The following is a 25,184-nucleotide window of genomic DNA, read 5'->3' on the forward strand; positions in this document are numbered from 1 at the left end:
AGAAGAGGGAGCATCTCTGTTTGTGCTGGATGGGCTGCTGCTGGTTCATGAATTGCTCAAGAAAGCCAATTAAAAAGTAAAGGCGGAGAAGATGCCAAAATCACAGGGGCATCGCTCAGAGTTGGGCTTCCTGTAGCAAAGCAGGGCACAAGCCCTCCTGTTGGACCTCGGGGGCCCATTCTTCCTCCACACCCACGTGAGCACTGGTGCCCCCTGCTCATCCTGGGCTTGATGGACTGATGCCCCCTTGTGCTCAGCCAACGGGGGCAGTGGCAGGATCCTGATCAGGGGGAGGGAGGAGACTGAGGTCACATAGGAGCACCTCGGGTCCCTCTGGCTGGGTGGGGGGGTGCGCTGTGCAGGGCTGTGGTCAGGTTCCCTGTGGGTGGGGTCACCTTTTTTTTTAGATGATGGGTTTGTCCCTATTGATTGTGAGATCCGGGTCAGAGCACAACCCATGCCCATGCCTTATGTCAAAATATTGAAGTTATCATAATCTGCCAAATAATACGTCTCCGTTCTGAGAAGTATACCTTCCTAATACAAGTTTGAGAAATGTGTTTTTATACAAATGATGGTTAGCAAAACAAAAACAACTGAACTAATTATCATTACATGATCCTGGATGTTCTGTTTTGGGTTGGAGATATTTGCAGGACTTTTAAAGACATGTGGAATTCTTCTTTTCTTTTAAGATTTTATTTATTTATTCATGAGAGACACACACACACACAGAGGTGGAGACACAGGCAGAGGGAGAAGCAGGCTCTATGCAGGAAGCCCAGTGTGGGACAGGACCCCAGATCTCCAGGATCAGGCCCTGGGCTGAAGGTGGCGCTAAACTGCTGAGCCACCTAGGCTGCCCTGACATGTGGAATTCTTCAAGTATTATATATATGTGTGTGTTGCAAAACATAGTTTTTAACTTCTCAGTAAAATCACTAGATATGTTATAATCATTATCCTCATATAATTTGTTTTGTATTGATAATAATGCCACATTAGAGAAACTGTCGTCTTAAATCGTAGTTCTGAGGTAGTTGTGTTTTATCAATTCCATATGGAAAAACTACTCTCTTAGGCAGCAATTGGTACAATTCTTTTTTTTTTTTTAAAGATTTTATTTATTTATTCATGAGAGTCACACAGAGAGAGGCAGAGTCATAGGCAGAGGGAGAAGGAGACTCCCTGGGAGGAGCCCAATGTAGAACTCATCCCAGGACCCCAGGATCACGACCTCAGCCAAAGCCAGACTGCTGAGCCACCCAGGTGTCCCCCAATGCCATTTAAAAACTTGGCTGTGGTGTTTGGATCTGTCTTGCATATGCATCTCACCCTCCCAATCCCCCTGCCCATCCTCCTCTATCCCCTCCTTCCCTGTCCACTGCCCATGGGTCATTCTGAGACCAGTGTGGGATCAACATCACAGTTTAGTTCTCAAAGCCTGTGGTATGTTTTCTGTGATCAGTTCCATGTATGTGTATCTTGGAGGTGGGCTTGGGGCTTCCTATGTAGCTGAGGATCCCTTTCAAGCTTCCTCCTTGTAAAGATAGAAGGCCAAGGGCAGCCCAGGTGGCTCAGCGTTTTAGCGCCGCCTTTAGCCCAGGGCCTGATCCTGGAGACCCGGGATCACGTCCCACATCAGGCTCCCTGCATGGAGCCTGCTTCTCCCTCTGCCCGTGTCTCTGCCTCTCTCTCTCTCTCTCTCTCTCTGTGTCTGTCATGAATAAATAAATAAAATCTTAAAAAAAAAAAAAAGATAGAAGGCCAAGCTTTTAGTTTCCTCTTGTACTTCTTGTCATGTACTTCTTGTGACTGCAACTGCCTCTAAGGGAAAGCAGTGAGAGAAAAGGAAGAGAAAAAGAGAGGGATTCCCCCCACACTCTTTTCCTTTTGCCAGTTTCTGTTAGGTGAAGGGGTTTTTTTCTCTGTCTCTTGGTTTCTTCTTTTTTAAAAAAAATTTGAATTCAATTTGCTAACATAGTAGAACATCCAGTGCTCATCCCATCAAGTTCCTCCTTAGTGCCCGTCAACCAGTCACCTCATCCCCTGACCTTCTGCAAAACTTTGTTTCCCAGAGTTAGGAGTCTCTCATGGTTTGTCTTCCTCTCTGATTAGTCTCCTGGTTTCTTGAGGTCAATGTAGTCCTTTCTGCTGCTGCCATGCTGCCATTAATGCCCTGAGAGTACCTCTTTGGGACAGGAAATTGCCTCAGGGCAGGCTTGGGTAAGATTAAAAATAAAAAACAGGATTTCCCTCCCCTACTCTCCCTGTCCTATTTCCTAGACCAGAAAAAGTTTCTCTTGGAGCTTTTTCTCCCTGTGCCCACTATGTGGTTCTGGGATCTGGGATGCTCTTGAGTGTGAGCTGGAGATACAGCTGATAAAAAAATAAAAACAAAGAAAACCATCAACTTACTGCCATATCTTTCCTTGAGTCTACATTTCTCTCTCCAGTCTGACTTTTCAGTCCTCCCTTATTTGCTTTGTGTACTCTGTCCAGGGTTTTCATCATAACCCATGGAGACATGAGATAAAGTGTTACTTTTTCCCATTATAACCAGCACTGGGATGCCTACCTTGATATTTTAAATCCCACAAACTAAGCATTGTTGTTGCCGTTTGATGCGCTCAATATGTTTTGATTTACTGACATGCTTCTTTCTCCACCCCCCCCCCCCACCTTGTGTACCTCAGACTTTACTTCTTTCTGGTACTTTTATTTTGTCTGAAAATGCCTTTATTTTTCCAATGTTCTTAAAAATAATTTACCTGAGTGTATAATTCCAGGCGGGCATGATTTTTTCTTTACAGTTCAAAGACAACATTGCACTATCTTTTGGGTTCCATTGAGAAGTTAGCTGTATACTTGTGGCTATGCCATAGATACTGTTTTGTTTCTGCTTTTCATTTTTGCCTGCTATTAGCATCCTCTCTCTGTTTTTTGTATTTTGTTGTTTTACCAGTATGTTTCTGGTTATGGACTTCTTATTTATTATGCTTTGAATTTACTGGGCTTCCTGAATAAATACTAGAAAATCCTAACCATTGTCTCTTCAAATATTGCTTTTTTCCCCCAATTTTTCAGTCTTTCCTTCTGAAGTTCATATTATTAGACACATCCAACTTTCTTACTATCTTTCATGTTTAATTTTTTTCTTCATATTTTTCATCTTATTGTTTCCATACTGCATTCTGGTATATCTCTGGATCTGTCTTAGGCTCATCTAGTAATTTTATCTCTTGCTGTATCTAATTTGCTATTTAATTTACCCACTTACTTTTTTTTTTAAATTTTATTTGTCATGTATATATAGAGAGAGCACAAGTAGGGGGAGCAGCAGGCAGAGAGAGAAGCAGACTCCTTGCTGAGAAGGGGTCATGGGATCCCAGAACGCTGGGATCATGACCTGAGCTGAAGGTAGATGCTTAACCAACTGAGCCACCCAGCTGTCCCTATCCACTTACTTTTTTATTCTAATTTTTATATTATATATTTCTAGAGTTTCTTTTTTTGTATATTTTTTATTGGAATTAGATTTGCTAACATATAGCATAACACCCAGTGCTCATCCCGTCAAGTGCCCCCCTCAGTGCCTGTCACCCAGTCACCCCAACCCCCCGCCCACCTCCCTTTCCACCACCCCTTGTTCGTTTCCCAGAGTTAGGAGTCTCTCATGTTCTGTCAGCCTCTCTGATTTTTCCCACTCATTTTCTCTCCTTTACCTCTTTATTCCCTTTCACTATTTTTTATATTCCCCAAATGAATGAGACCATATAATGTTTGTCCTTCTCCAATTGACTTACTTCACTCAGAATAATACCCTCCAGTTCCAACCATGTCGAAGCAAATGGTGGGTATTCGTCATTTCTAACGGCTGAGGAATATTCCATTGTATACATAAACCACATCTTCTTTGTCCATTCGTCTTTCGATGGACACCGATGCTCCTTCCACAGTTTGGTTATGGTGGACATTGCTGCTATAAACATTGGGGTGCAGGTGTCCCGGCGTTTCATTGAATCTGTATCTTTGGGGTAAATCCCCAGCAGTGCAATTGCTGGGTCATAGGGCAGATCTATTTTTAACTCTTTGAGGAACCTCCACACAGTTTTCCAGAGTGGCTGCACCAGTTCACATTCCCACCAACAGTGCAGGAGGGTTTCCCTTTCTCCTCATCCTCTCCAACATTTGTTGTTTCCTGCCTTGTTAATTTTCCCCATTCTCACTGGTGTGAGGTGGTATCTCATTGTGTTTTTGATTTGTATTTCCCTGATAGCAAGTGATGAGGAGCATTTCCTCATGTGCTCATTGGCCATGTCTGTCTTCCTCTGTGAAATTTCTGTTCATGTCTTTTGCCCATTTCATGACTGGATTGTTTGTTTCTTTGGTGTTGAGTTTAATAAGTTCTTTATAGATCTTGGAAACTAGCCCTTTATCTGATATGTCATTTGCAAATATCTTCTCCCATTCTGTAGGTTGTCTTTTAGTTCTGTTGACTGTATCCTTTGCTGTGCAAAAGCTTCTTATCTTGATGAAGTCCCAATAGTTCATTTTTGCTTTTGTTTCTTTTGCCTTCGTGGATGTATCTTGCAAGAAGTTACTGTGGCCGAGTTCAAAAAGGGTGTTGCCTGTGTTCTTCTCTAGGATTTTGATGGAATCTTGTCTCACATTTAGATCTTTCGTCCATTTGGAGTTTATCTTTGTGTATGGTGAAAGAGAGTGGTCTAGTTTCATTCTTCTGCATGTGGATGTCCAATTTTCCCAGCACCACTTATTGAAGAGACTGTCTTTTTTCCAGTGGATAGTCTTTCCTGCTTTGTCAAATATTAGTTGACCATAGAGTTGAGGGCCCATTTCTGGGTTCTCTATTCTGTTCCATTGATTTATGTGTCTGTTTTTGTGCCAGTACCACACTGTCTTGATGACCACAGCTTTGTAGTACAACCTGAAATCTGGCATTGTGATGCCCCCAGCTATGGTTTTCTTTTTAAGAAAGACCCCTGGCTATTTGGGGTCTTTCCTGATTCCACACAAATCTTAAGATGATCTGTTTCAACTCTCTGAAGAAAGTCCATGGTATTTTGATAGGGATTGCATTAAACGTGTAAATTGCCCTGGGTAACATTGACATTTTCACAATATTAATTCTGCCAGTCCATGAGCATGGAATATTTTTCCATCTCTTTGTGTCTTCCTCCATTTCTTTCAGGAGTGTTCTGTAGTTTTTAGGGTATAGATCCGTTACCTCTTTGGTGAGGTTTATTCCTAGGTATCTTATGCTTTTGGTGTAATTGTAAATGGGATTGACTCCTTAATTTCTCTTTCTTCAGTCTCATTGTTAGTCTATAGAAATGTCACTGATTTCTGAGCATTGATTTTGTATCCTGCCACACTGCCAAATTGCTGTATGAGTTCTAGCAATCTTGAGGCGGAGGCTTTTGGATTTTCTACGGACAGTGTCATGTCATCTGCAAAGAGGGAGAGTTTGACTTCTTCTTTGCCAATTTGAATGCCTTTAATGTCTTTTTGTTGTCTGATTGCTGAGGCTAGGACTTCCAGTACTATGTTGAATAGCAGTGGTGAGAGTGGACATCCCTGTCTTGTTCCTGATCTTAGGGGAAAGGCTCCCAGTGTTTCCCCATTGAGAATGATATTTGCTGTGGGCTTTTCGTAGATGGCTTTTAAGATGCTGAGGAACGTTCCCTCTATCCCTACACTCTGAAGAGTTTTGATCAGGAATGGGTGCTGTATTTTGTCAAATGCTTTCTCTGCAATCTATTGAGAGGATCATATGGTTCTTATTTTTTCTCTTGCTGATATGATGAATCACATTGATTGCTTTACGAGTGTTGAACCAGCCTTGCATCCCGGGGATAAATCCCACTTGGTCATGGTGAATAATCTTCTTAGTATTGTTGGATCCTATTGGCTAGTATCTTGTTGAGAATTTTTGCATCCATGTTCATCAGGGATATTGGTCTATAATTCTCCTTTTTGGTGGGGTCTTTGTTTGGTTTTGGAATTAAGGTGATGCTGGCCTCATAGAATGAGTCTGGAAGTACTCCATCTCTTTCTATCTTTCCAAACAGCTTTCCAAGTAGAATGGGTATGGTTTCTTCTTTAAATGTTTGATAGAATTCCCCAGGGAAGCCATCTGGCCCTGGACTTTTGTATCTTGGGAGGTTTTTGATAACTGCTTCAGTTTCCTCCTGGTTATCGGCCTATTCAGGTTTTCTACTTCTTCCTGTTCCAGTTTTGGTAGTTTGTCATTTTCCAGAAATGCGTCCATTTCTTCTAGATTGCCTAATTTATGAGCATATAGCCGCTCATAGTAAGTTTTTAAGATCGTTTGTATTTCCTTGGTATTGGTGGTGATCTCTCCTTTCTCATTCATGATTTTATTAATTTGAGTCTTTTCTCTCTTCTTTTTAATAAGGCTGGCTAATGGTTTATCTATCTTATTAATTCTTTCAAAGAACCAACTCCTGGTTTTGTTAATCTGTTCCACAGTTCTTCTGGTCTCTATTTCATTGAATTCTGCTCGAATCTTTATTAGTTCTCTTCTTCTGCTGGGTATAGGATCTATTTGCTTTTTTTTTCTCCAGCTCCTTTAGGTGCAAGGTTAGCTTTTGTATTTGAGTTCTTTCCAGTTTTTGGATGGATGCTTGTATTGCGATGTATTTCCCTCTCAGGACTGCTTTTGCTGCATCCCAAAGATTTTGAATGGTTGTATCTTCATTCTCATTAGTTTCCATGAATCTTTTTAATTCTTCCCTAATTTCCTGGTTGACCCTTTCATCTTTTAGCAGGATGGTCCTTAACCTTTACGTGTTTGAGGTCCTTCCAAACTTCTTCTTGTGATTTAGTTCTAATTTCAAGGCATTATGGCCTGAAAATATGCAAGGGACGATCCCAATCTTTTGGTATCAGTTAAGACCTGATTTGTGACCCCAATATGTGGTCCTTTCTGGAGAAAGTTCCATGTGCACTGGAGAAGAATGTGTATTCAGTTGCATTTGGATGTAAAGTTCTGTAAATATCTGTGAAATCCATCTGGTCCAGTGTATCATTTAAAGCTCTTGTTTCTTTGGAGATGGTGTGCTTGGAAGATCTGTCGATTGTAGAAAGTGTATTCAAGTCACCAAGTATTAGTGTATTATTATCTAAGTATGTCTTAACTTTGGTTATTAATTGATTGATATACTTGGCAGCCCCACATTCAGGGCATAAATATTCATGATTGTTAGGTCCTCTTGTTGGATAGATCCTTTAAGTATGATATAGTGTCCCTCTTCATCTCTTACTACAGTCTTTGGGATAAACTAATTTATCTGATATAAGGACGGCTACCCCTGCTTTCTTTTGAGGACCATTTGAATGGTAAATGGTTCTCCAACCTTTTATTTTCAGGCTGTAGGTGTCCTTATGTCTAAAATGAGTCTCTTGTAGACAGCAAATAGATGGGTCTTGCTTTTTTATCCAGTCTGAAACCCTGCGCCTTTCGACGGGGTTATTAAGCCCATTCACGTAGAGTTACTATTGAAAGATATGAATTTAGTGTCATCATGATACCTCTTCAGTCCCTGTTTTTGTGGATTGTTTCATTGGACTTCCTCTTTCTTTTACAGAGTCCCCCTTAATATTTCTTGCAGAGCTGGTTTGGTGGTCACATATTCTTTCAGTTTTTGCCTATCTTGGAAGCCCTTTATCTCTCCTTCTATTCTGAATGAGAGCCTTGCTGGATTAAGTATTCTTGGCTGCATGTTCTTCTCATTTAGGACCCTGAATATATCCTGCCAGCCGGTTCTGGCCTGCCAAGTCTCTGTGGAGAGGTTTGCTGTTATCCTAATGCCTCTCCTCATAAATGTTAGGGATTTCTTGTCTTTTGCTGCTTTAAGGATCTTCTCTTTATCTTTGGAATTTGCAAGTTTCACTATTAAATGTCAAGGTGTTGAGCGGTTTTTACTGATTTTAGGCGGGGGGGGGGGGGGGCGGATTTCTCTATCTCCTGGATCTGAATGCCTGTTTCCCTTCCCAAGTTAGAGAAGTTCTCAGCTATGATTTGTTCAAATACACTTTCTGGACCTCTGTTCCTTTTGGTGTCCTTGGGAACCCCAATTAAACATAGATTTTTCCTTCTTAGGCTGTCATTTATTTCCCTTAACCTATTCTCATGATCTTTTGGTTGTTTCTCTTTTTTCCTCAGTTTCCTTCCTTACCATCAACTTGTCTTCTATGTCACTCACTCGTTCTTCTACCTTGTTAAACTTTATCGTTAGGACCTCCAGTTTGGATTGCATCTCATTTAATTAATTAATTAATTTAATTCTTTCTTTAAATCAGGTCGAATTTGTAGGTTTTCATGATGATTTGAAAGTTATCTAGGTAAGTTGGTGGGGATAGGTGACTTGGGGACCCTACTCCTCCACCATCTTGCCTTTCTAGAGTTTCTGTCTGTGGTTCCCCCCAGCACCATCCCCACCCCTCCAGTTTGCCTGGTTGTTTCCACATTCTCTTGTTTTGTCATACTTCGATATATTCTTTTCTTTCCTTTTTTTTTTTTTTAAGATTCTATTTATTTATTCATGACAGATAGAAAGAGAGACAGAGACACAGGCAAAGGGAGAAGCAGGCTCTACACAAGGAGCCCGATGTGGGACTCGACATCGACTCCAGGATCACTCCCTGAGCTGAAGGCAGATGCTCAACCACTGAGCCACCCAGGCATCCCTCTTCTTTCTTTAGATATAGATATATAGATATATTATTTTATGATGTGTCAGATAATTCTAATATCAGCAGTCTTTGACAATCTGATTCTACAGTTGCCTGTGCACTTCTCTTGCTCATGATCACTTATTTTGTTGTGCTTGATTTTTTTTTAATTGATACTTCATCTTATTTGGGACTTTGTAGGAAGTTTTGAAGCCCGGTGTAAGTGCTTTCCTCCAGAGGAGGTGTGTTTACATCTGTCAGGTGCAAGTGTATTACTCATTAGGGGTCAAAATTAAGTGGTATCTTGGGGTACCTGGGTGGCTCAGTCTAAGTGTCCAACTCCTGATCTCTGCTCAGACCTTCTTCTCAGGGTTATGAATTCAAGCCACATATTGGACTCCACACTGTGCATGGAACCTACTATAAAAAAAAGAAAAGAAAAATGAAGTAGTATCTTGTTATTTGTAACAAGCGCCTCTCCACAACTGGGTTTATGCTAATGAGGTGACTTTTGGAAGGTACCTGAGAATGGGGGCTGGTTTTCAGGGGAACCACACATGAACCTATCCCCTATTTCTGGGGAGGGCAGAAAGGCTAGAGGTTGAATCAATTACCAATGGCCAAAGACTTAATCAGTCACATCTAGGTAATGAAGCCTCCATAAAAGCCCAAAAAGATGGGATTTAGAGAGCCTCTGGGTTGGTAAACAGGTGGAGGTGCAGGGAGAGTAGCTTGCTCAGAGAGAGATTGGAAGCTCTACCCACCTTCCCCATAGTTTGCCTTATGCATCTCTTGCATCTGGCTGTTCCTGAGTTATATCCTTTTATAAGAAACCAGTGATCTAGTAAGTAAAATGTTTCTCTGAGTTCTGTGGGCCATTCTAGCAAATTAATGGAACCTAAAGAAGGGTTGTGAGAACCTTCAATCTATAGCCTGGTGACTTATGAATTAGGGGAAGTGAGCAGTTTTTTTGGGCTGAGCCCTTAACCTATAGGATATGATACTATTCCAAGTAGATATGTCAGCATTGAGTTGTAGGACACTCAGCTGGAGTCAGAGTATCACTTGGTGGTTTTGAGAAAAATCCATACACACATTGGAATCGGGATCAGAACTCTTTTTAACTCTATGTTATGACTTTGAGATGCTCATCCATTTTGATAGATGAACTTTAGGTCATTCATTTTACTTTTTAAAAGATTTTATTTATTAATTTGACAGAGAGAGCAAGCACAAGCAGGGGGACTGGGAGCAGGAGAAGCAGGTTCCCCACTGAGCAGAGAGCCCAACATGGGGCTTAATCCCAGGACCCCAGGATCCTGACCTGAGCTGAAAGCGGACACTTAACTGACTGAGCCACTCAGGCACCACAAGGTCATTCATTTTAAATACTGATCAATATTTCATTATGAATATTTGCCACAATTTATCTATTCTCTTTCTTTTTTTTAAAAGATTTTATTTATTTATTTATTCATGAGAGACAGAGAGAGAGAGAGAGAGAGAGAGAGAGAGAGAGGCAGAGACACAGGCAGAGGGAGAAGCAGGTTCCGTGCAGGGAGCCCAACGGGGAACTCGATCCCGGGTCTCCAGGATCAGGCCCTGCGCCAAAGGCGGTGTTAAACCGCTGAGCCACCCGGGCTGCCCTATCTATTCTCTCTCTCTTTTTTTAAAAGATAGATTTATTTATTTATTTATTTATTTATTTATTTATTTATTTATTTATGATAGACATAGAGAGAGAGAGAGGCAGAGACACAGGAGGAGGGAGAAGCAGGCTCCATGCCGGGAGCCCCAAGTGGGACTCGATTCCGGGGCTCCAGGATCGCGCCCTGGGCCAAAGACAGGCGCCAAACTGCTGAGCCACCCAGGGATCCCCCCTATTCTCTTTTGATGGACATTTAAGTTATTCTAAATTTTTGGCTATTGTAAATAATGCTACAATAAATATTTTTTTACATGTTTCTTTAGGTACATGTGGGTACACTAGAGTTTCTCCAGTGTACATACCTGAAAGTGAAATTTGTAGGTCATGGGATACATACATTTGAATTTTTTGAGATTATACCTAATTACATTCCAAGCAGTACCACGACATACTCCCACCACTGTTCACATTACCTCCAATATTACGAGTTAGATATTTTAATTTTTACCAATGTGAAGAGTGTGAAATGGTTATTATCTTTATCAGTGTGTCCTTGATTGCTAGAGAAGAGAGCATTTCTTCTTCTGCCCTTAAAATTTTTTTTTTTAATTTTAAGTAGGCTTCACACCCAACATGGGGCTTGAACTCAACAATCCTGAGATCAAGAGTCACACCCTCCACTGACTGAGCCATCCAGGTGCCCCAGAGAAGAACTTTATTTATGCTTTGGGCCATTTTGATTTTCTCTTCTGTGAAGTGCCTCTTTGTACTTATTTCTTTTCTGTATTTATCTATTTTTAAATTGATTTGCCATTCAATAGATCTTTTGAGTTCTGATTCCTTATCAATTATATATGTTGCAAATACTGTCTTCCTGTTTGTGGCTCACTGTATTTCATTTTATTGTGACTTAAACCTATAGAAATTTTTTAAAAAAGATTTACTTATTTATTTGAGAGAGACAGAGGGAGAGGGAGACAAGCTGAGTGGGGAGCCAGACACAGGGCTCAATCCCAGGACCCTAAGATTATGACCTGAGCCAAAATCAACAGTTGAATGCTTAACTGACTGAGCCACTGAGGCACCTCCAAACTATAGAAATTTAAACCAAATCTTTTCAGATTCGTCATTTTTTTTGTATGCTTTAAGAAATCCTGTCCTACTCCTAAGGTTCTAAAGATAGCTTCCTGTATTTTCTGCTAAAGACTACAAATTTGCTTTTCATTTTTGGTTTTTATCCAGTTGGTATTGGCTTTTGTATAGGATTGTGAAGTTGGAGTTGATTTTTCCAGCTAATTGTTCCACCATCCTTCCCCAGAGAATTGTAATGCTACTTCTCTAATATTGAAAATTTCCACATGCACAAAGATCGATTTCCAGGCTCCCTATTATCATTGCTCTATTGTGTCCGTCTCTGTGCCAAAACCACAATGTCCGAATTTCAGTAATTTTGTAATTAGTACCAATGTCTAGTATGTGAGATTCTCATCTAATTTTAGCTCTTCAAAATCTTATTTATTCTAGGTGTTTTGCTCTCCCATTTGTATGTTAATATCTGCGAGCATATTACCATGAGAAAAACTGTTGGGAATTTTATTGGAGTGGTGTGAATTAATGGACTAACTTGAGGAGAGTTGACACATTTATGACATTGAGTCTCTTATCCATGACCATTGTGTGTAACTAAGTGAATTTCAATGGATTGATTGATTAATTGATTTAGAGCACTTGCACATGGTGGGGGGGAGGGGAAGAAGGTGAAGGGGAGAGAGAATCCCAAGCAGGCTCCACCCCTAGCATAGAGCCCATGTAGGGCTTGATCTCAGGATCCTGAGATCATGACCTGAGCTGAAATCAAGAGTCCATCACTTAACCAACTGAGCCACCCAGGCATCCCTCGATAGTTTTATAATTCGATAGTTTCATAATTCTTTTTCCAAAAATATTTTATGTATGTTTTGTTAGATTTATTCATTTTATTCCTATTACTTTATTGTTTCTTTTAGATCATTATATCTTTTTTAAAATCTAGTCTAGTGAGGTCTAATTTACATACAGTATTTGTCCTTTTCAGGCATTATAGTGCAGTGAGTTTTTAGAAGGTGTAAGGGGGCGTTACCTGGGTGGCTCAGTCAGTTAAGCTTTGGACTCGATTTCAGCTCAGGTCTTTTTTTTTTTTTTCTTTAAGATTTTATTTATTTGAGAGAGAGAGGGAAAGCATGAGCAGGGGGCAGGGGTAGAGAGAGGGAGGACCAAACTCCCTGCTGAATGGGGAGCCCAATATGGGACTCGATCCCAGGACCCTGGGATCACGAGCTGAGCCAAAGGCAGATGTTTAACCAACTGAGCCACCTAGGCTCCCTTAGCTCAGGTCTTGATCTCAGGGTTGTAAGTTCAAAGCCCCACCTAAGGCTCCATGCTGGGCTTGGAGCCTACTTAAAAAAAAAGAGAGATATAAGGTCATGTAGCTGCCAACACAATCAAGGTAAAGAATATTTCCATTACAACCAGAGATCTTTTGTTCCCTTTGTACAATCCTCTCTACCCAGCTCTGTTCCTGGTAGTGACTGCTCTGAGTTCTGTCCCTATAGTTTTGCCTTTTCTAGACTGTTGTGTTAACCTTAAAAACAAAACTGCCAGGGCACCTGGGTGGTTTACTGATTGAGCATCTGCCTTCAGCTCAGGTCAGGATCCCCGGGTCCTGGGATTGAGTCCTGCATTGGGCTCCCTGCAGGGAACCTGCTTCTCCCTCTGCCTGTTGTCTCTGCCTCTCTCTCTCTCTCTCTCTGTATGTCTCATGAATTAATAAATAAAATCTTAAAAAAAAAGCCTCCCAGTTATTTTATTTTTTTTTAAAGATTTTATCTGTTTATTCCTGAGAGACACACACAGAGAGAGAGAGAGGCAGAGACAACAGGCAGAGGGAGAAGCAGGCTCCATGCAGGGAGCCCGTTGTGGGACTCGATCGGATCCAGGGACTCCAGGATCACACCCTGAGCCTGAAGGCAGACGCTTAACTGCTGAGCCACCCAGGCATTCCTCCTACCAGTTATTTTACCAGCAAAAACAGGTTTGTTCAGGAAGAGCAGAGGATTACAACCCGTGACAAACCAGCTATGGCAAAATCAGAGGCAAATCCACCAAACAAAAGAGAGGAATGCTTTTTTACAGAGGAAAGGGGAAAGCTGGGGAGGCTGTTATCAAGTCCAGCTACAGTGACTTCTCATTGATGTCTTTCATTGGCTGGATTGTCAAGGTAAGAGGGGATGAAAGCCTTTCTTCCAGCTGTTTGGGTAATAAAGTAGCATCCACATGAAAGGCTTGGCTCGATTTGCAGTTGGTGATGCCAGTAGAGTAAGACCTGAGAGCTCTCCTTCCTAACCTCCCCACTTTTTTTAGTGAAGTAGCCCTTTATTAATTTTCAGTTGTATAAGTGGAATCAGAGCCATTTGGGTTTGGCTTCTTCCACTTAGTAAAATACTTTTGAGATTTCTTCACATTATTTTTTTTTTAAGATTTTATTTATTCATGAGACACACACACACACACACACACACACACACACACACACACAGAGAGAGAGAGGCAGAGACATGCCAAAATGTTTTTCAAAGTGGTTGTACCTATTGTTGTTTGTTTCTGGCGGCATCCAGAGTCCACATCTTCCAGCACCTGGGGCCCAAAAGCCTCTGGAATGTTCTAGCTCTGACTTATGGTTATACCATTTTGAATCCCCATTGGCAAAGTGTGAGAATTTCAATTGCTTTGCATCTTTACTAGTATGTGGTATTGTATTTTATTGTGTTTTAATCATCATTTTCCTAATAGCTAATGATTTTGAAGTTCATTTCATGCAATTATGTGTAATCTGTATCTCTTCTTTGAAGTATTTCTTCAAATCGTTTGTCCAATTTTTAAAAATTGGAATTTTGGTTATTGAGCATTGAGAGTTCTTTATATGTTGTGGTTATACATCCTTTAATCAGATGCATGTTTTGCAAATATTTTTTTCCAGTGTGTAGGTGTTGTTGCTGTTAATGTTTTAAAATTTTCTTAATAGGGCAGCCCTGGTGGTGCAGCGGTTTGGCACTGCCTGCAGCCCAGGGCGTGATCCTGGAGACCCTGGATCGAGTCCCACGTCAGGCTCTCTGCGTGGAGCCTGCTTCTCCCTCTGCCTGTGTCTCTGCCTCTCTCTCTCTGTGTGTGTCTCTATGAATAAATAAATAAAATCTTAAAAAATTTTTTTTCTTAATAATATCTTTCAAAGAGCAGAATTTGTTAATTTTGATGAAGTCTGATTTATCAATGTTTTCTTTTGTGGATGGATCATGGCTTTGGTGTTGAATCTAAGACATAGACCCAGTTGACTAGAAAGAAAGGGAGGTAGGTAGGTAGATGTCTATTTCTGGACTTCATTCTATTCCATTGCTCTGTTTATTCTTTCCCCTATGCCTCATTGTCTTGATTTCTATAGCTTAACATAAGTTTGAATCCAAAAGTATGAGTCCTCCAACTTTGTTCTTTTTCAAAAAAATTTTTTTTCAAAATTGTTTTAGCTCTTCTAGGTAATTATGTTTTTTCACATAAACTTTAAAATCAGCTGGGCAGTGTCTACAAAATAGCCTGCTGGAATTTTGATTGACAGAATTTTGATCCTGTACACCATTTGGGAAGAATAGACCTTTTAACAATGAGCTTTTTGATTTGTAAACATGGTATATCACTTATTCGGAACTTCGCTTTCTCTCATCAAGATTTTGCATACAGTTCTGGTCCCTTCCTGAGACTCTGCCTTTGAGGAGGGATCAAAAGGCTGTAACTCATTTGTGTGTCAGGCATCTCAACCCAATTTGTTTCTTCTTGGCCCCTTGTCACACCTTCCCTGGAAGATGCTCCTTTCAATCTTCCATTGAAGTAAATGGCATTTCCCCTACCTACTGGCTCACGTTAGAAAATGGCGTAACCCTTGAAACCATCCTGATCCCCTCTCCCTGCAGCTAGGAACAACCCTGCCTCCAAAACACATTTTGAATCATCTGCTTCTTCCCTTCTGCATTCTACATCCTTGCCTCAGATACCCCAGCTCCCACCTGGATCACTGCAGTCACTCCCCAATTGTTCTTACTTCTATTTTTCCCCCACACAAGTGCTCTCTTCCCCTCGTCAGAGTGCTCTCTTCATAATGTCCATCTGATCATTTTACTGCTCTGCTTAAAACTCACCAGAGGTGACAACTGCCCTTATAATAAAATCCACTTCCCTTCCAGGGGCTTTGATTACTCCCTCATTCAACTTGTTTCAAACACACTGACCTGCTTGGGGCCCTTGTAGGGCCAAACTCTTTCTAACTAGGGCTGTTGCACGTCTTTCCCTGTCCAGAGTATTCTCTCCACAGTCCTTGCCTGAACCTCTCCCAATCAGTTTTGAGTTTTATTTTAGATGTCTTCTCAGAAAAGCCCCATTATTCCCTCTCGCATCACTCTCTGTTTTTTTTCTCTTTACATTTGTAATGTAGTCTGTTTGTTTTTTCTCCAAACAGGCCAGATTTCTCATTCATTTCACAGATATTGAAATGAGGCTGTTTGAGGGCCCTGTGGTGGAAATTCCAGATGTCATTGATCCTCCTCGGCAGAGTTTGCTGGAACCTGAAGTTGGAGAGCCTCCCCTCGCTCTCGGCTGGGCCAGCACACCTAGTATGCTGTACATTTGTGTGTCCCTCTGTGGGAGTGGGGGCACAGCCTGGGTTTCTCATGGGGGGAGTTACTCCCCACTAAGGCCTGGGAGAGGCCCAAAGAATAGGAGGGGGCAGGAGTCTCTCCTAGTTCAATCCTCCCCTGCCAGCCCCCAACTCAGCCTGGCCAGGGTCTTCTACCTGTGTCCTACTGGCTGAGCCCTCAGACATGCCTTGGCCCTATTTCCTCTCTCAAGGTCCCAGGCCCCTGACATTCACTTTAGAGGTCAGCGTGAGCATGGTGGGCACCCTGATTTGGTGGGGGCAAGGCCATGTTATCCAGTGCCCTTCAGGGAACCCAGCAAGGGTTCAAGTCTTCCTCGTCTGTGGGGGCAGAAACACACACCCAGCCAGAGATTGTGATGTCCAGGTCCAGCACTCATTCTGGGCACTTGGCTCTTCCCATTGGTCCCTAGAAGGGAAGCAGCTGCCAAGCACCTTGATTCCCCTCCCCCAGGTTAAGGGTCAGTACAAAATGGTGGCTTCTGAGGGTCCAGAGCTGAGAGAGGCAGGGACAGTCTGTACAGGCAGTGGGCCACGTGGAGGGCGGGGGTAACTAGTGATATGGGGATGCCAGGCGAGTGGTCAAGAAAGAATTCCTGAGACGTTTTCAATGCAAAAAGTTTCTTTTATTATAGCACAGGGACAGGACCTCTGGGCAGAAAGAGGTGCACCTGTGACTGTGAGGAGTGAGGGGTTGAAGATAGCATAGGTCTCTAAGGAATTTGGAAGCCAAGTTTCCAAGACCTTGAGGGCTACCTATTGTTAAGAAAAGGCTATTCGGGGATCCCTGGGTGGCGCAGCGGTTTGGCGCCTGCCTTTGGCCCAGGGCGCGATCTTGAAGACCCAGGATCGAATCCCACGTTGGGCTCTCGGTGCATGGAGCCTGCTTCTCCCTCTGCCTGTGTCTCTGCCTCTCTCTCTCTCTCTGTGTGACTATCATAAATAAAAATTAAAAAAAAAAAAGAAAAAGCTATTCTCTACCGTCTAGTAAAACATTAGTCCTGAGACCCTGCAGATGTAGATTGGTGGACCACATATTGAAAGAAAATTGTTACCATGTATCCTGGGGTCACCACACCACTACGGGGAGGGGCGAGTTTGTGTCTGGGGTGGTCGGTCCGGCCAGCTGTGGTGGGTGAGGAGAGGGCTGAGGGACCCGGCCTGGAGGGGTGGGGGTCGTGTACATGGGTGTGTCACAACTCCATCCTTTCCATGAGACCCCATGGTGCCTCCAAAGATGCTCTCTGGAGGGTCTGGCGTCCTCTGCACAAGGACCTCTGGAAATCGCTTGCAGGCTGCTGCGCCATCCAGCCAGTCCACAGCGGATGTCAGTGGAGGTGGTCCCCGCAAGCCCAGCCTCCTGCCTGGGGCCCAGGGAGGGTCTCCCATCATCCTCCCCAGCTGCCCGAGCCCAGCAGACCCATGGAGGTGTCTAGACCAGGCAGCTGGCACTGTGCCTCCTTTGCTCCCTGCTGAAAGCGCCCCTGCTTTCCGGCTCAGTGACCCCAGGCTCAGGCTCCATTTCTGTGAGATGAACTTACTGAAAATACCCAACCCTTGGGGTTTAAGTCCTAAGCAAGACACTCTGTGCAAAGTTGCTTAGTACTTAGTCCTGGCTTACAAGCCTCACACCCTTCTGACCCTTACTATATACTCAAGGGCAAAGGGAGCCTCAGAGACATTGAACTGCTGGGGGTCTCACAGGCAGGGAGTGGCCCCTGGAATCCAAGCTGGGTGGGTCCAAAGCCCAAGCCTTATCTCAGATTATGGCAGAGGGCATGTCCCAGATGCCTGGTGGGAGTAAGGGGGTTGGATCAGTCCTGTCCCCTTGGGCAAGTCATCTCTCTGTCTCTCAGGCCTCAGTTGCCATATGTGTTAGATGAACAAAGAACATTATTTCCAATGTTGGGGGCTGAGAAGGGGCCTGGCCCAGGGCTCTCTGGGGCCGTGTGCTGTGGTGCCTCAACTCTGCTTGCCCAGCTGGGCCCTTCAGTGCTGCTGCTCCTGGGACATGGGGCTAGCCAGTGGGGGGCAGGCCAGCTGTGGAGACTTCTTGGCTCCTGATGTTTGGGGCTTCATGTACTACAGGGACCAAGCTGGCTGTGGCTCTTTGAGTTTGTGGAAGATGGGCTCGAATCCGGGGGAGCTATCTCTGACTCCCAAGATGGGCAAGTGGCCCAGGAGGGGAGTCAGGTTCAGGCCAGGGATCCTTCAGAGCTCCCTCCTTTATCTTATAAACATTCCCTTCCTAGAGAAATGAGGGTTCCTGGGGGAGCCCCCCAAGGCCTCCTCTGAGGCCCTGCAAGCCCGATTGTCCCCACACCCTTGTCCCTGGTCCTGACATGGTCCTAAGGCAGCTGGGCCCTGATATACTCCCTCCCTCACTGACCTCTCCCTGACCCTCTTGAGGGACCTCCACAAACCCTCACCGGTCTCTTCAGGCCCCAGCCCTGCAGGGACCCAGCTGCACAGGACAGTGCTGAGGCCTTCTGAGAGGAGGGGGATGATCACTGGCTGAGGAAGACAGGCCCTCACTCTGCCAGGCCTATCCTCTCCCCAATGCTGTGTAGAGCTGGTAGCTGGATGGGGCTGGGTTTTGGGGAGGCCACATTAGAGCATACCTAGAATAGTAAACTGGGTTTCTGGAAGGTTCTGTGGTTAGACATGGGCTCTGGGCAGGCCCTCCTTCAGCCAGGCAGAGGGGGTGGCTCCTGGCTTGGCAGGTGGCACTACCTGGGATTGTCCCCTCCCCCTGCCAGTATTCTTCCTGGCTGGGGTGCGGCCTGAGCCTGGCTCCAGGACTGTTCTGCCCCCTGCCACCCAGAACCTGCCAGGTTCCTGTGGAGACTTGCAGCCCACAGAGCTCGCACCACATTCTCACATGGCAAAAATGTGATAAGGCCCAGGCTGCTGGGCCTGTTTACCAGAGGAGGGCTGGCTCCCAGATGGGAAGATCAGTGGGTAGGGGAGTGTGTGTTCAGTCCCTGTGTTGCCTGGGCCGCTACCTATGCCCCGAGCAACCAGTGAGGAATGGTGCTGGTACCCTCAAAATGAGGGGGGGCTGGAGGAAGCTGCTGTGAGCAGATTTGAGGTGGGCCTCCCACCTGTGAATTCTGTGGAAGGCAGGCATCAGGACCACATCTGCAAACCATCTCAGAGAGCCCAACACAGGGATGCCAGGTCAGCCTGAAGGGGCTTTTCTTGGGTTGGTGCCCCCGGAGCCCTTGCTGCTGCCCTAGGACATGGTAAGATATAAGTATGGATCACCCTACCATCAGCCCCCCAGTCTTGTCTTCCCAGCCTCTGGTGTCTCTCAGCAAAGCCTACGGGCCAGGAACACCCCTTGTCCAGGGTGGGGGGTGGGCAGGCCCAGAGATCGCCCATGCATGCCCTATCCCCATCCTAGTCTAACCTGGCTCTTGCCTCCCAGGGTTGAAACTACCTCTAACTTCGTAACCTGTAAAGAAAAGGTCCAGCTGAGGCCCCAGTCAGAAGCCACCTTTTTTTTTTTTTTTTACTTATCAACATCACCTATGGGGGCTGGGAACTTGAAAACAGGAAACAACCTGGGATGGGATTTTGTCACCTCACATAGATACACGTGTGCCCACACGTGCACACATGCTGACCACATCCTCTGCCTGCAAAAAGGGGGCCTTGGCTGGGTATGTGCGGAGACACTCATATAGTCAGTCCTAAGATAAAATAAGTTGTGCAAAGATGATGGGCGCCCAGGACAGACGCTCAACAGAAGGGGGACCCAGAGGCCTGAGAGGAGAGGAAACCCAAGCAGATTTGGGGTCCCTCTCATTGGACTCCTAAATGGCCCTCCATGGCTCCATGCCCAGACTTGGGGAAAGGGACAAGATTGGGGCTGGCTTGGAAAGGCCACTCTCCCGCCTGAGCATAAAGTCCATTCTCCATGGAGATGAAACTGTTGCGAGCAGAGGCTGGCAGGGGGGCCCAGTGGGCAGGTGGCTGGCGTGGGTATGCTGTGTGGGCGGGCAGCGCTGCCCACTGGGACAGTGGTGGGGGCCGGAGGGCCATGTCCACGGTTGCCGGGCAGTAGCAGTTGTTGGTGCTGACGGTGGCGTGGGGGACCTGGAGAGAGACCAGGGAGGCTTGGCCAGTCACCTGCAGGGATGATGGGGAAGTTAAGCCCTTCCTCACAGCTCTAGCCTACTCCGCCCCCCACTCTAAAACAGTCCCCTGGTCCTTACCCTTGCTGGCGTCTGTGTCTGGGGGCCGGTGAGGGGTGGCTGAACCTTCGTGACAGACCTGGGAGTGTCAGGAGGGTTAGAAACAAAGCATGTAGCTAGCTAGCCTGCTGGTTTGGGGGTTTAGACTGGGCCCAGCAGGGGTTGGTTCTCACCAGTGTTTCTGGCGACGCAGAAGGTGGAGGAGGTAGACACAGCCAAAGAGGAGGACCCCTGACACCCCCAGGATCCCGGCCAGGTCAGCCCGCAGTATGGGAGCTGGGGTAGGGGCAGGGAGCCCTGTGTAGAGAGAGAGGCATACCAGACGGGTGGCTGGTGTCCTGCCGCCCTCCCTGCCCTCCCAGCCCTCGTTAGCTTCACCTTGGTTCGTGTTGAGGAAGGGGTTCCCACAGGCCTCCTGGGAGCCCTCGGGGAAGGAAACAAACTTGCAGCAGAAGGTGGTGTTGGGACTGGGGCTTCTCCCCTCAGACCCTCCTTCCAGGGTGAGGGAGATGCTGGTTTTGGTTTCCCAGTGGGCCTGGCGGGTAGGGGACCACTGCTGGATGCCAAATTCTGGGTGTAAAACAGCCAGCCTAGTCCCTCCGGCACCATCGGGCCCCCCCGAGCTCACAGTCACCAGGGAGACAGAGCCAGATCCCAGGAATCCACAGCGGACAGTGAAGGACGGGGACTTGGCGGCCTCCATCTGAACTTGAACCCATACTTCAGGGGTCCCTGCGGGATATAGGCATAGGAGGGCCCCAGGGCTGGGTCATCACCTGCCCCCATGTCTTCTGCTTCTCTCCCGCCCCCAACTCACCAGCAGTGATGCAGAGCGTCAGCAGCGCCAAGAGCAGGACCAGGGCCCGGGGCCTGTCCATGGCTTCCCTCTGGCCCCAGCTCTGGGAGATGTCGTGCTGGGGACAGCACCTGTGTTTCCGGTCTCATCACAGGAAGTTTTCATGTACAGCAAGCCTGGGGCGCAGCCGGCTGTTTTCTGCACTCCTGCCCCACTTCCTTCTCTGTCTGCCTCAGCTTGGTGAGTGCAGGGCAATGGACCCCTTCCCCAGAGACTTAAAGCAACAGTGACCAGGTTTTATCCAAGGCTGTGCTGCACGTGAGCGGGGCAGTGGGCTCAGGTTCCTTTCCCAGCCCTGTCTCCATGTAACCAGGCCCTGGAAGTACGAGGGGTCCCTGGTTTCTCCTTAGGAAGAAGCCTCTGAGCCCTGCCGCCCAGCTAAGGGAGTTGGGAAGAGGAAGACCCTTAGCAGGAAAGCCTTAGCTGAGAGCCTAGCCCAGCTTGACCCGTCACTTACCTGCTGATCTCTCTAGCCCAGGCCTCCCTCCTGAACTGCGGCCTCATTGTGACCAGCTGCCCACTTAACACTCTCTTGGGTGCCCGTTACGAACGTGCCCCAAACTGAACTCTGCCATCTGCTGCCTCCCCACCAACAGCTGAGGGCAAGGGGCTTTCAGTAGCTTCGGCCAAAGGCAGAGTCAGTCATCTGTGGCTCTTCGCTTTCATCTCCAGCCCATCAGGAAAGCCCAAAGGCTTCCCATCCTGACCACCTGAGCCCCTTGTCCCACTCCTCCTGCCACTTCCCTCATTCAAGCCATCTCTTTCCACAAAGTATTATTCCAAATTGTTTAAAAAAAAAAGATTTTATTTATTCATGAGACACACACACACACAGAGAGAGAGAGAGAGAGAGAGAGAGAGAGAGAGAGAGAGGCAAAGACACAGGCAGGGGGAAAAGCAGGCTCCATGCAGGGAGCCCGATATGGGTTTTGATCCCGGGACTCCAGGACCACGCCCTGGGCCAAAGGCAGGCGCTAAACATTGAGCCACCCAGGGACCCCTCCAAATTGCTTCCTTGCCTATGTTCATTTATAGAACAACCAGAATGCTGCTGTAATCAGAATGCTTTGCTTCTTGTCCTATCCTACGCCAAGCTTGAGTCTGGGGTGAGAGGAGCATGATGAGAGTCAAGGGCCTGTGCTGAGGACTCTTGTCCAAGGTGTGGTGAGAACTGAGATGTGGCCCCGCCCCAGAGCTGTGCTCGTCTGAGGCCTGCCTTGCCCTTGTGTCCACTTCTGTGTGTTTAATCTTCCGTTAATCAAAAACCAATCAGTGCTCTCCTGGGCAGACTCTCTCATCCCATCCATACCTGAAAACCTAGAAAAGCAGGCCCTCCAGGTCAATCACTTCACTGCTCCCAGCCCAGGGAGCATCCTCTCAACCCTGTGACTCAGGCCCAACTGTACCAATCTCCAACCTTAGACCTGCTCTCACCACTTCCTCCACTACTGTTCCCCTGACAGGGTGGGCACCCAGCTCAGTGTGGATGCAGAGCACTGGGGCATATGCAACTTTAGCCTCCCTAGCCTAGAAGCCCTTTTCCTCACCCACTGAAATCCTCCTCACTTTGCAAGGCCCTGCTCAAATCCCACTACCTCCAGGAAGTGGTCCCTGAGTGAACATTTCCTTCTTCAACAACCACTACACAGATGGTGGGTCCTGGGCATTCGCTGCCTGTGGCCCAGTCCTCCCAGGCTGACCCTAAGCCCTGCAGGAAGGGCTGTCTTTCTGAGCCCAAGCATCCAAGGGGGGAGCTCAATACTTGGTGGTCGATGGGACAAAAAGCACTTGCACAGCTACTCACGAACATCTTCCATTTTGCCTTGTAAACCACACTGTCCCCTAAGTTCTCATTGTAGACAATTTAAAACAGAAAACATCGAACTTCTACCCCCATTCCCCTCCCCATTTTTTCATGAGGTTCAGACTATCAATATTTTATTTCTGGATTTTGTGCATTGCTTAGGAAGACCAAATTATAAAAATAACATTTGTAAGTTTTGTTTTTATCTCAAAGTCTTCTGTGAAGAGTTTCCTTTTAGTCCCTAAAAAATTTAATTTGGGGATGGCATAAAATAGTGTAACCTTTCAGGTACAGAGCCAATGTCCCCAGAGTCTCTGCCTGCTGTTTTGAAATGCCATCTTGATCATAAATTCTTTTACAAATGACCTACTTCTGAATTTTCTTTCCTAATCTGTCGATTCATTTGCTTACTCTGGTTTCCATACTACATGGTCCTAAGTAGAATGCTTTTGTTTTGATGTAATGACCTTCCCCTTTCTCAGAAACTTCTTAGCTATTCCTGAATCATCTCCAGAATTTTGAGCTCTAGAGACACAAAAAGTCATTAAACCTACTAACAAAAGCCCTGTATCATCAGGCCTGCATTGCCGGTCCTCTTCCCTTTTTGGCCCAGAGGCACACATTAGATGACACAGGTCTGATAACGGCCACTTCCAGCTCTGATTTCTCTTAGTGAGATCCATGCAGCCACGCACAGCTCATGTCCTGCTGCAGCAGTAATAGCCCCATCATCAAGTTCTAGAATTAGGCCCATGAGGATTGAATTGGTGCCACAATTTCCTAGCTCTGCAAGCTTTGACAACACAACCTAACCTCCCAAAGCAGCAGTATCCCAACGAGGATTATACTCCACTTCACAGCAGAGTAGCACTCTGCTCATGCCTGGCTCAAGCCTTCAGTGAATGTTGGTGACCATATTTTTTTAAAGTGATCTCCATCCACACCCATCTCACAACCCCGAGATCAAGAGTTGCACGCTCCCCTGACTGAGCCAGCCAGTGCCCCCAGTGACCATCATTTTATAAAAGACCTTCCTCATCTAAGTTTGTAGAGTAAGACTCATAACTGATCCATTTATTTTCACAAATATTTTAAATGTGTGAAAAGGCCATTTATGCTCTATCAAGGTAATATAAACGAGAAGTAACACCAAAGCATACACTATGTGCTAAATTTGCTCTGAGCAAGTCACACACATCAGCTCTGTACTTACAGACCTTATGAGGAACTAACTTGGCCAGGGTCACAAGGCTCGTACACAGTGAAGCAAGGACTGGACACAAATTTTAGTTTCAGAACCCACATTATTAGCAACTATGCTGAGCTGCCTTTCCCATACATGTGAAGATTTTAAACTACAAGGTTTTTATCAAAGTCCAGCAGTTGTCTGTTCCATCCCTGGAGAATCTGTGCTTGGTTCAGAGGCTGGGCTTGCTCCCCATTCCCGGATGGGGGTGGCCCTGTGCCAACAGGAGAGGCTTTGTTCTTTGGTTGCTGCTACCCTACTCAATCCCTTTGGTGGCTCTCACCTACTGAGCTAAAGTAGATGTGTTTTCCTTCCAGTTTCCCCAGGATTCTGGGCTTCTCTGCTGTGCAGAGCTCTTCTCTAGTGTCCCAGGCTTCATCTGGCACGTTGGCCACCCTGTCTCTGTTCCTATCTGGCTATCCTCTTTCAGTGCTGATTTCTCCGCCATTCCAATTCAACACCCAGGACTCCCAGGGAATGTGTGTTTGAGAAAGACTTGTTTTGTGGGCCCTTTCCAGATCTTCTGTTCCGCCCTACCCCAGGAAATCAACTATGGAGCTCAAGGAGACTTTAAAATGTTTACGTGTGAAAACAAACCTTCTGCCATCCCCCTACCTTATCCTTTCACACTGTCCAAGTACAGACTTTCTATCCCACATCATCCCCAGTCAGTGCTGCGTGGAATTCAAACACACAGGATGACTTACCTTTAAGCTGAAGACTGTTCTTAGCAATCTGAAAAAGAATCTCTTCACTTGATAATTTAGGAAAGAACACCAACAACTCACCTTCTGGCAGTGCTCATGGCCACAAGCATTAAAAAAGAAAAAGCCTTAATTGAAGATTATTTAAAATAACTTAAAAGCTATTATTCAGGGTGCCTGGATGGCTCAGTTGGTTAAGTGTCAGCTTTCAGCTCAGGTCATGGGAACCCTATAGAGTCTGCTTCTACTCCTTCCTCCTTCCCTTCCAGCGGTGC

The 25,184-nt window shown here is 45.6% G+C and overlaps 2 protein-coding genes across 2 annotated transcripts in view; one reads left to right on the forward strand and one right to left on the reverse strand.

Moving 5' to 3' along the window:
- The window catches only part of ZCWPW1 (zinc finger CW-type and PWWP domain containing 1), a 75,592-nt gene extending 58,708 nt beyond the window's left edge, over positions 1-16,884 (forward strand). Inside the window, exon 18 of the transcript XR_007411131.1 lies at positions 15,906-16,884. The gene's annotated coding sequence lies outside the window, so the exon portion shown is untranslated. The remainder of the gene's footprint in view (positions 1-15,905) is intronic.
- On the reverse strand, positions 16,705-24,987 carry PVRIG (PVR related immunoglobulin domain containing). The gene is given in 6 exon segments (XM_025426041.3): positions 16,705-20,234; positions 20,321-20,378; positions 20,473-20,596; positions 20,678-21,031; positions 21,117-21,165; positions 21,167-24,987. Coding segments are annotated over 6 exon segments (990 nt in total). The 5' UTR covers positions 21,245-24,987; the 3' UTR covers positions 16,705-19,907.
- Between the last annotated feature and the right edge of the window lie 197 nt (positions 24,988-25,184).

Source organism: Canis lupus, chromosome 6 (assembly GCF_003254725.2).
Source record: "Canis lupus dingo isolate Sandy chromosome 6, ASM325472v2, whole genome shotgun sequence".
Classification (NCBI taxonomy): domain Eukaryota; kingdom Metazoa; phylum Chordata; class Mammalia; order Carnivora; family Canidae; genus Canis; species Canis lupus.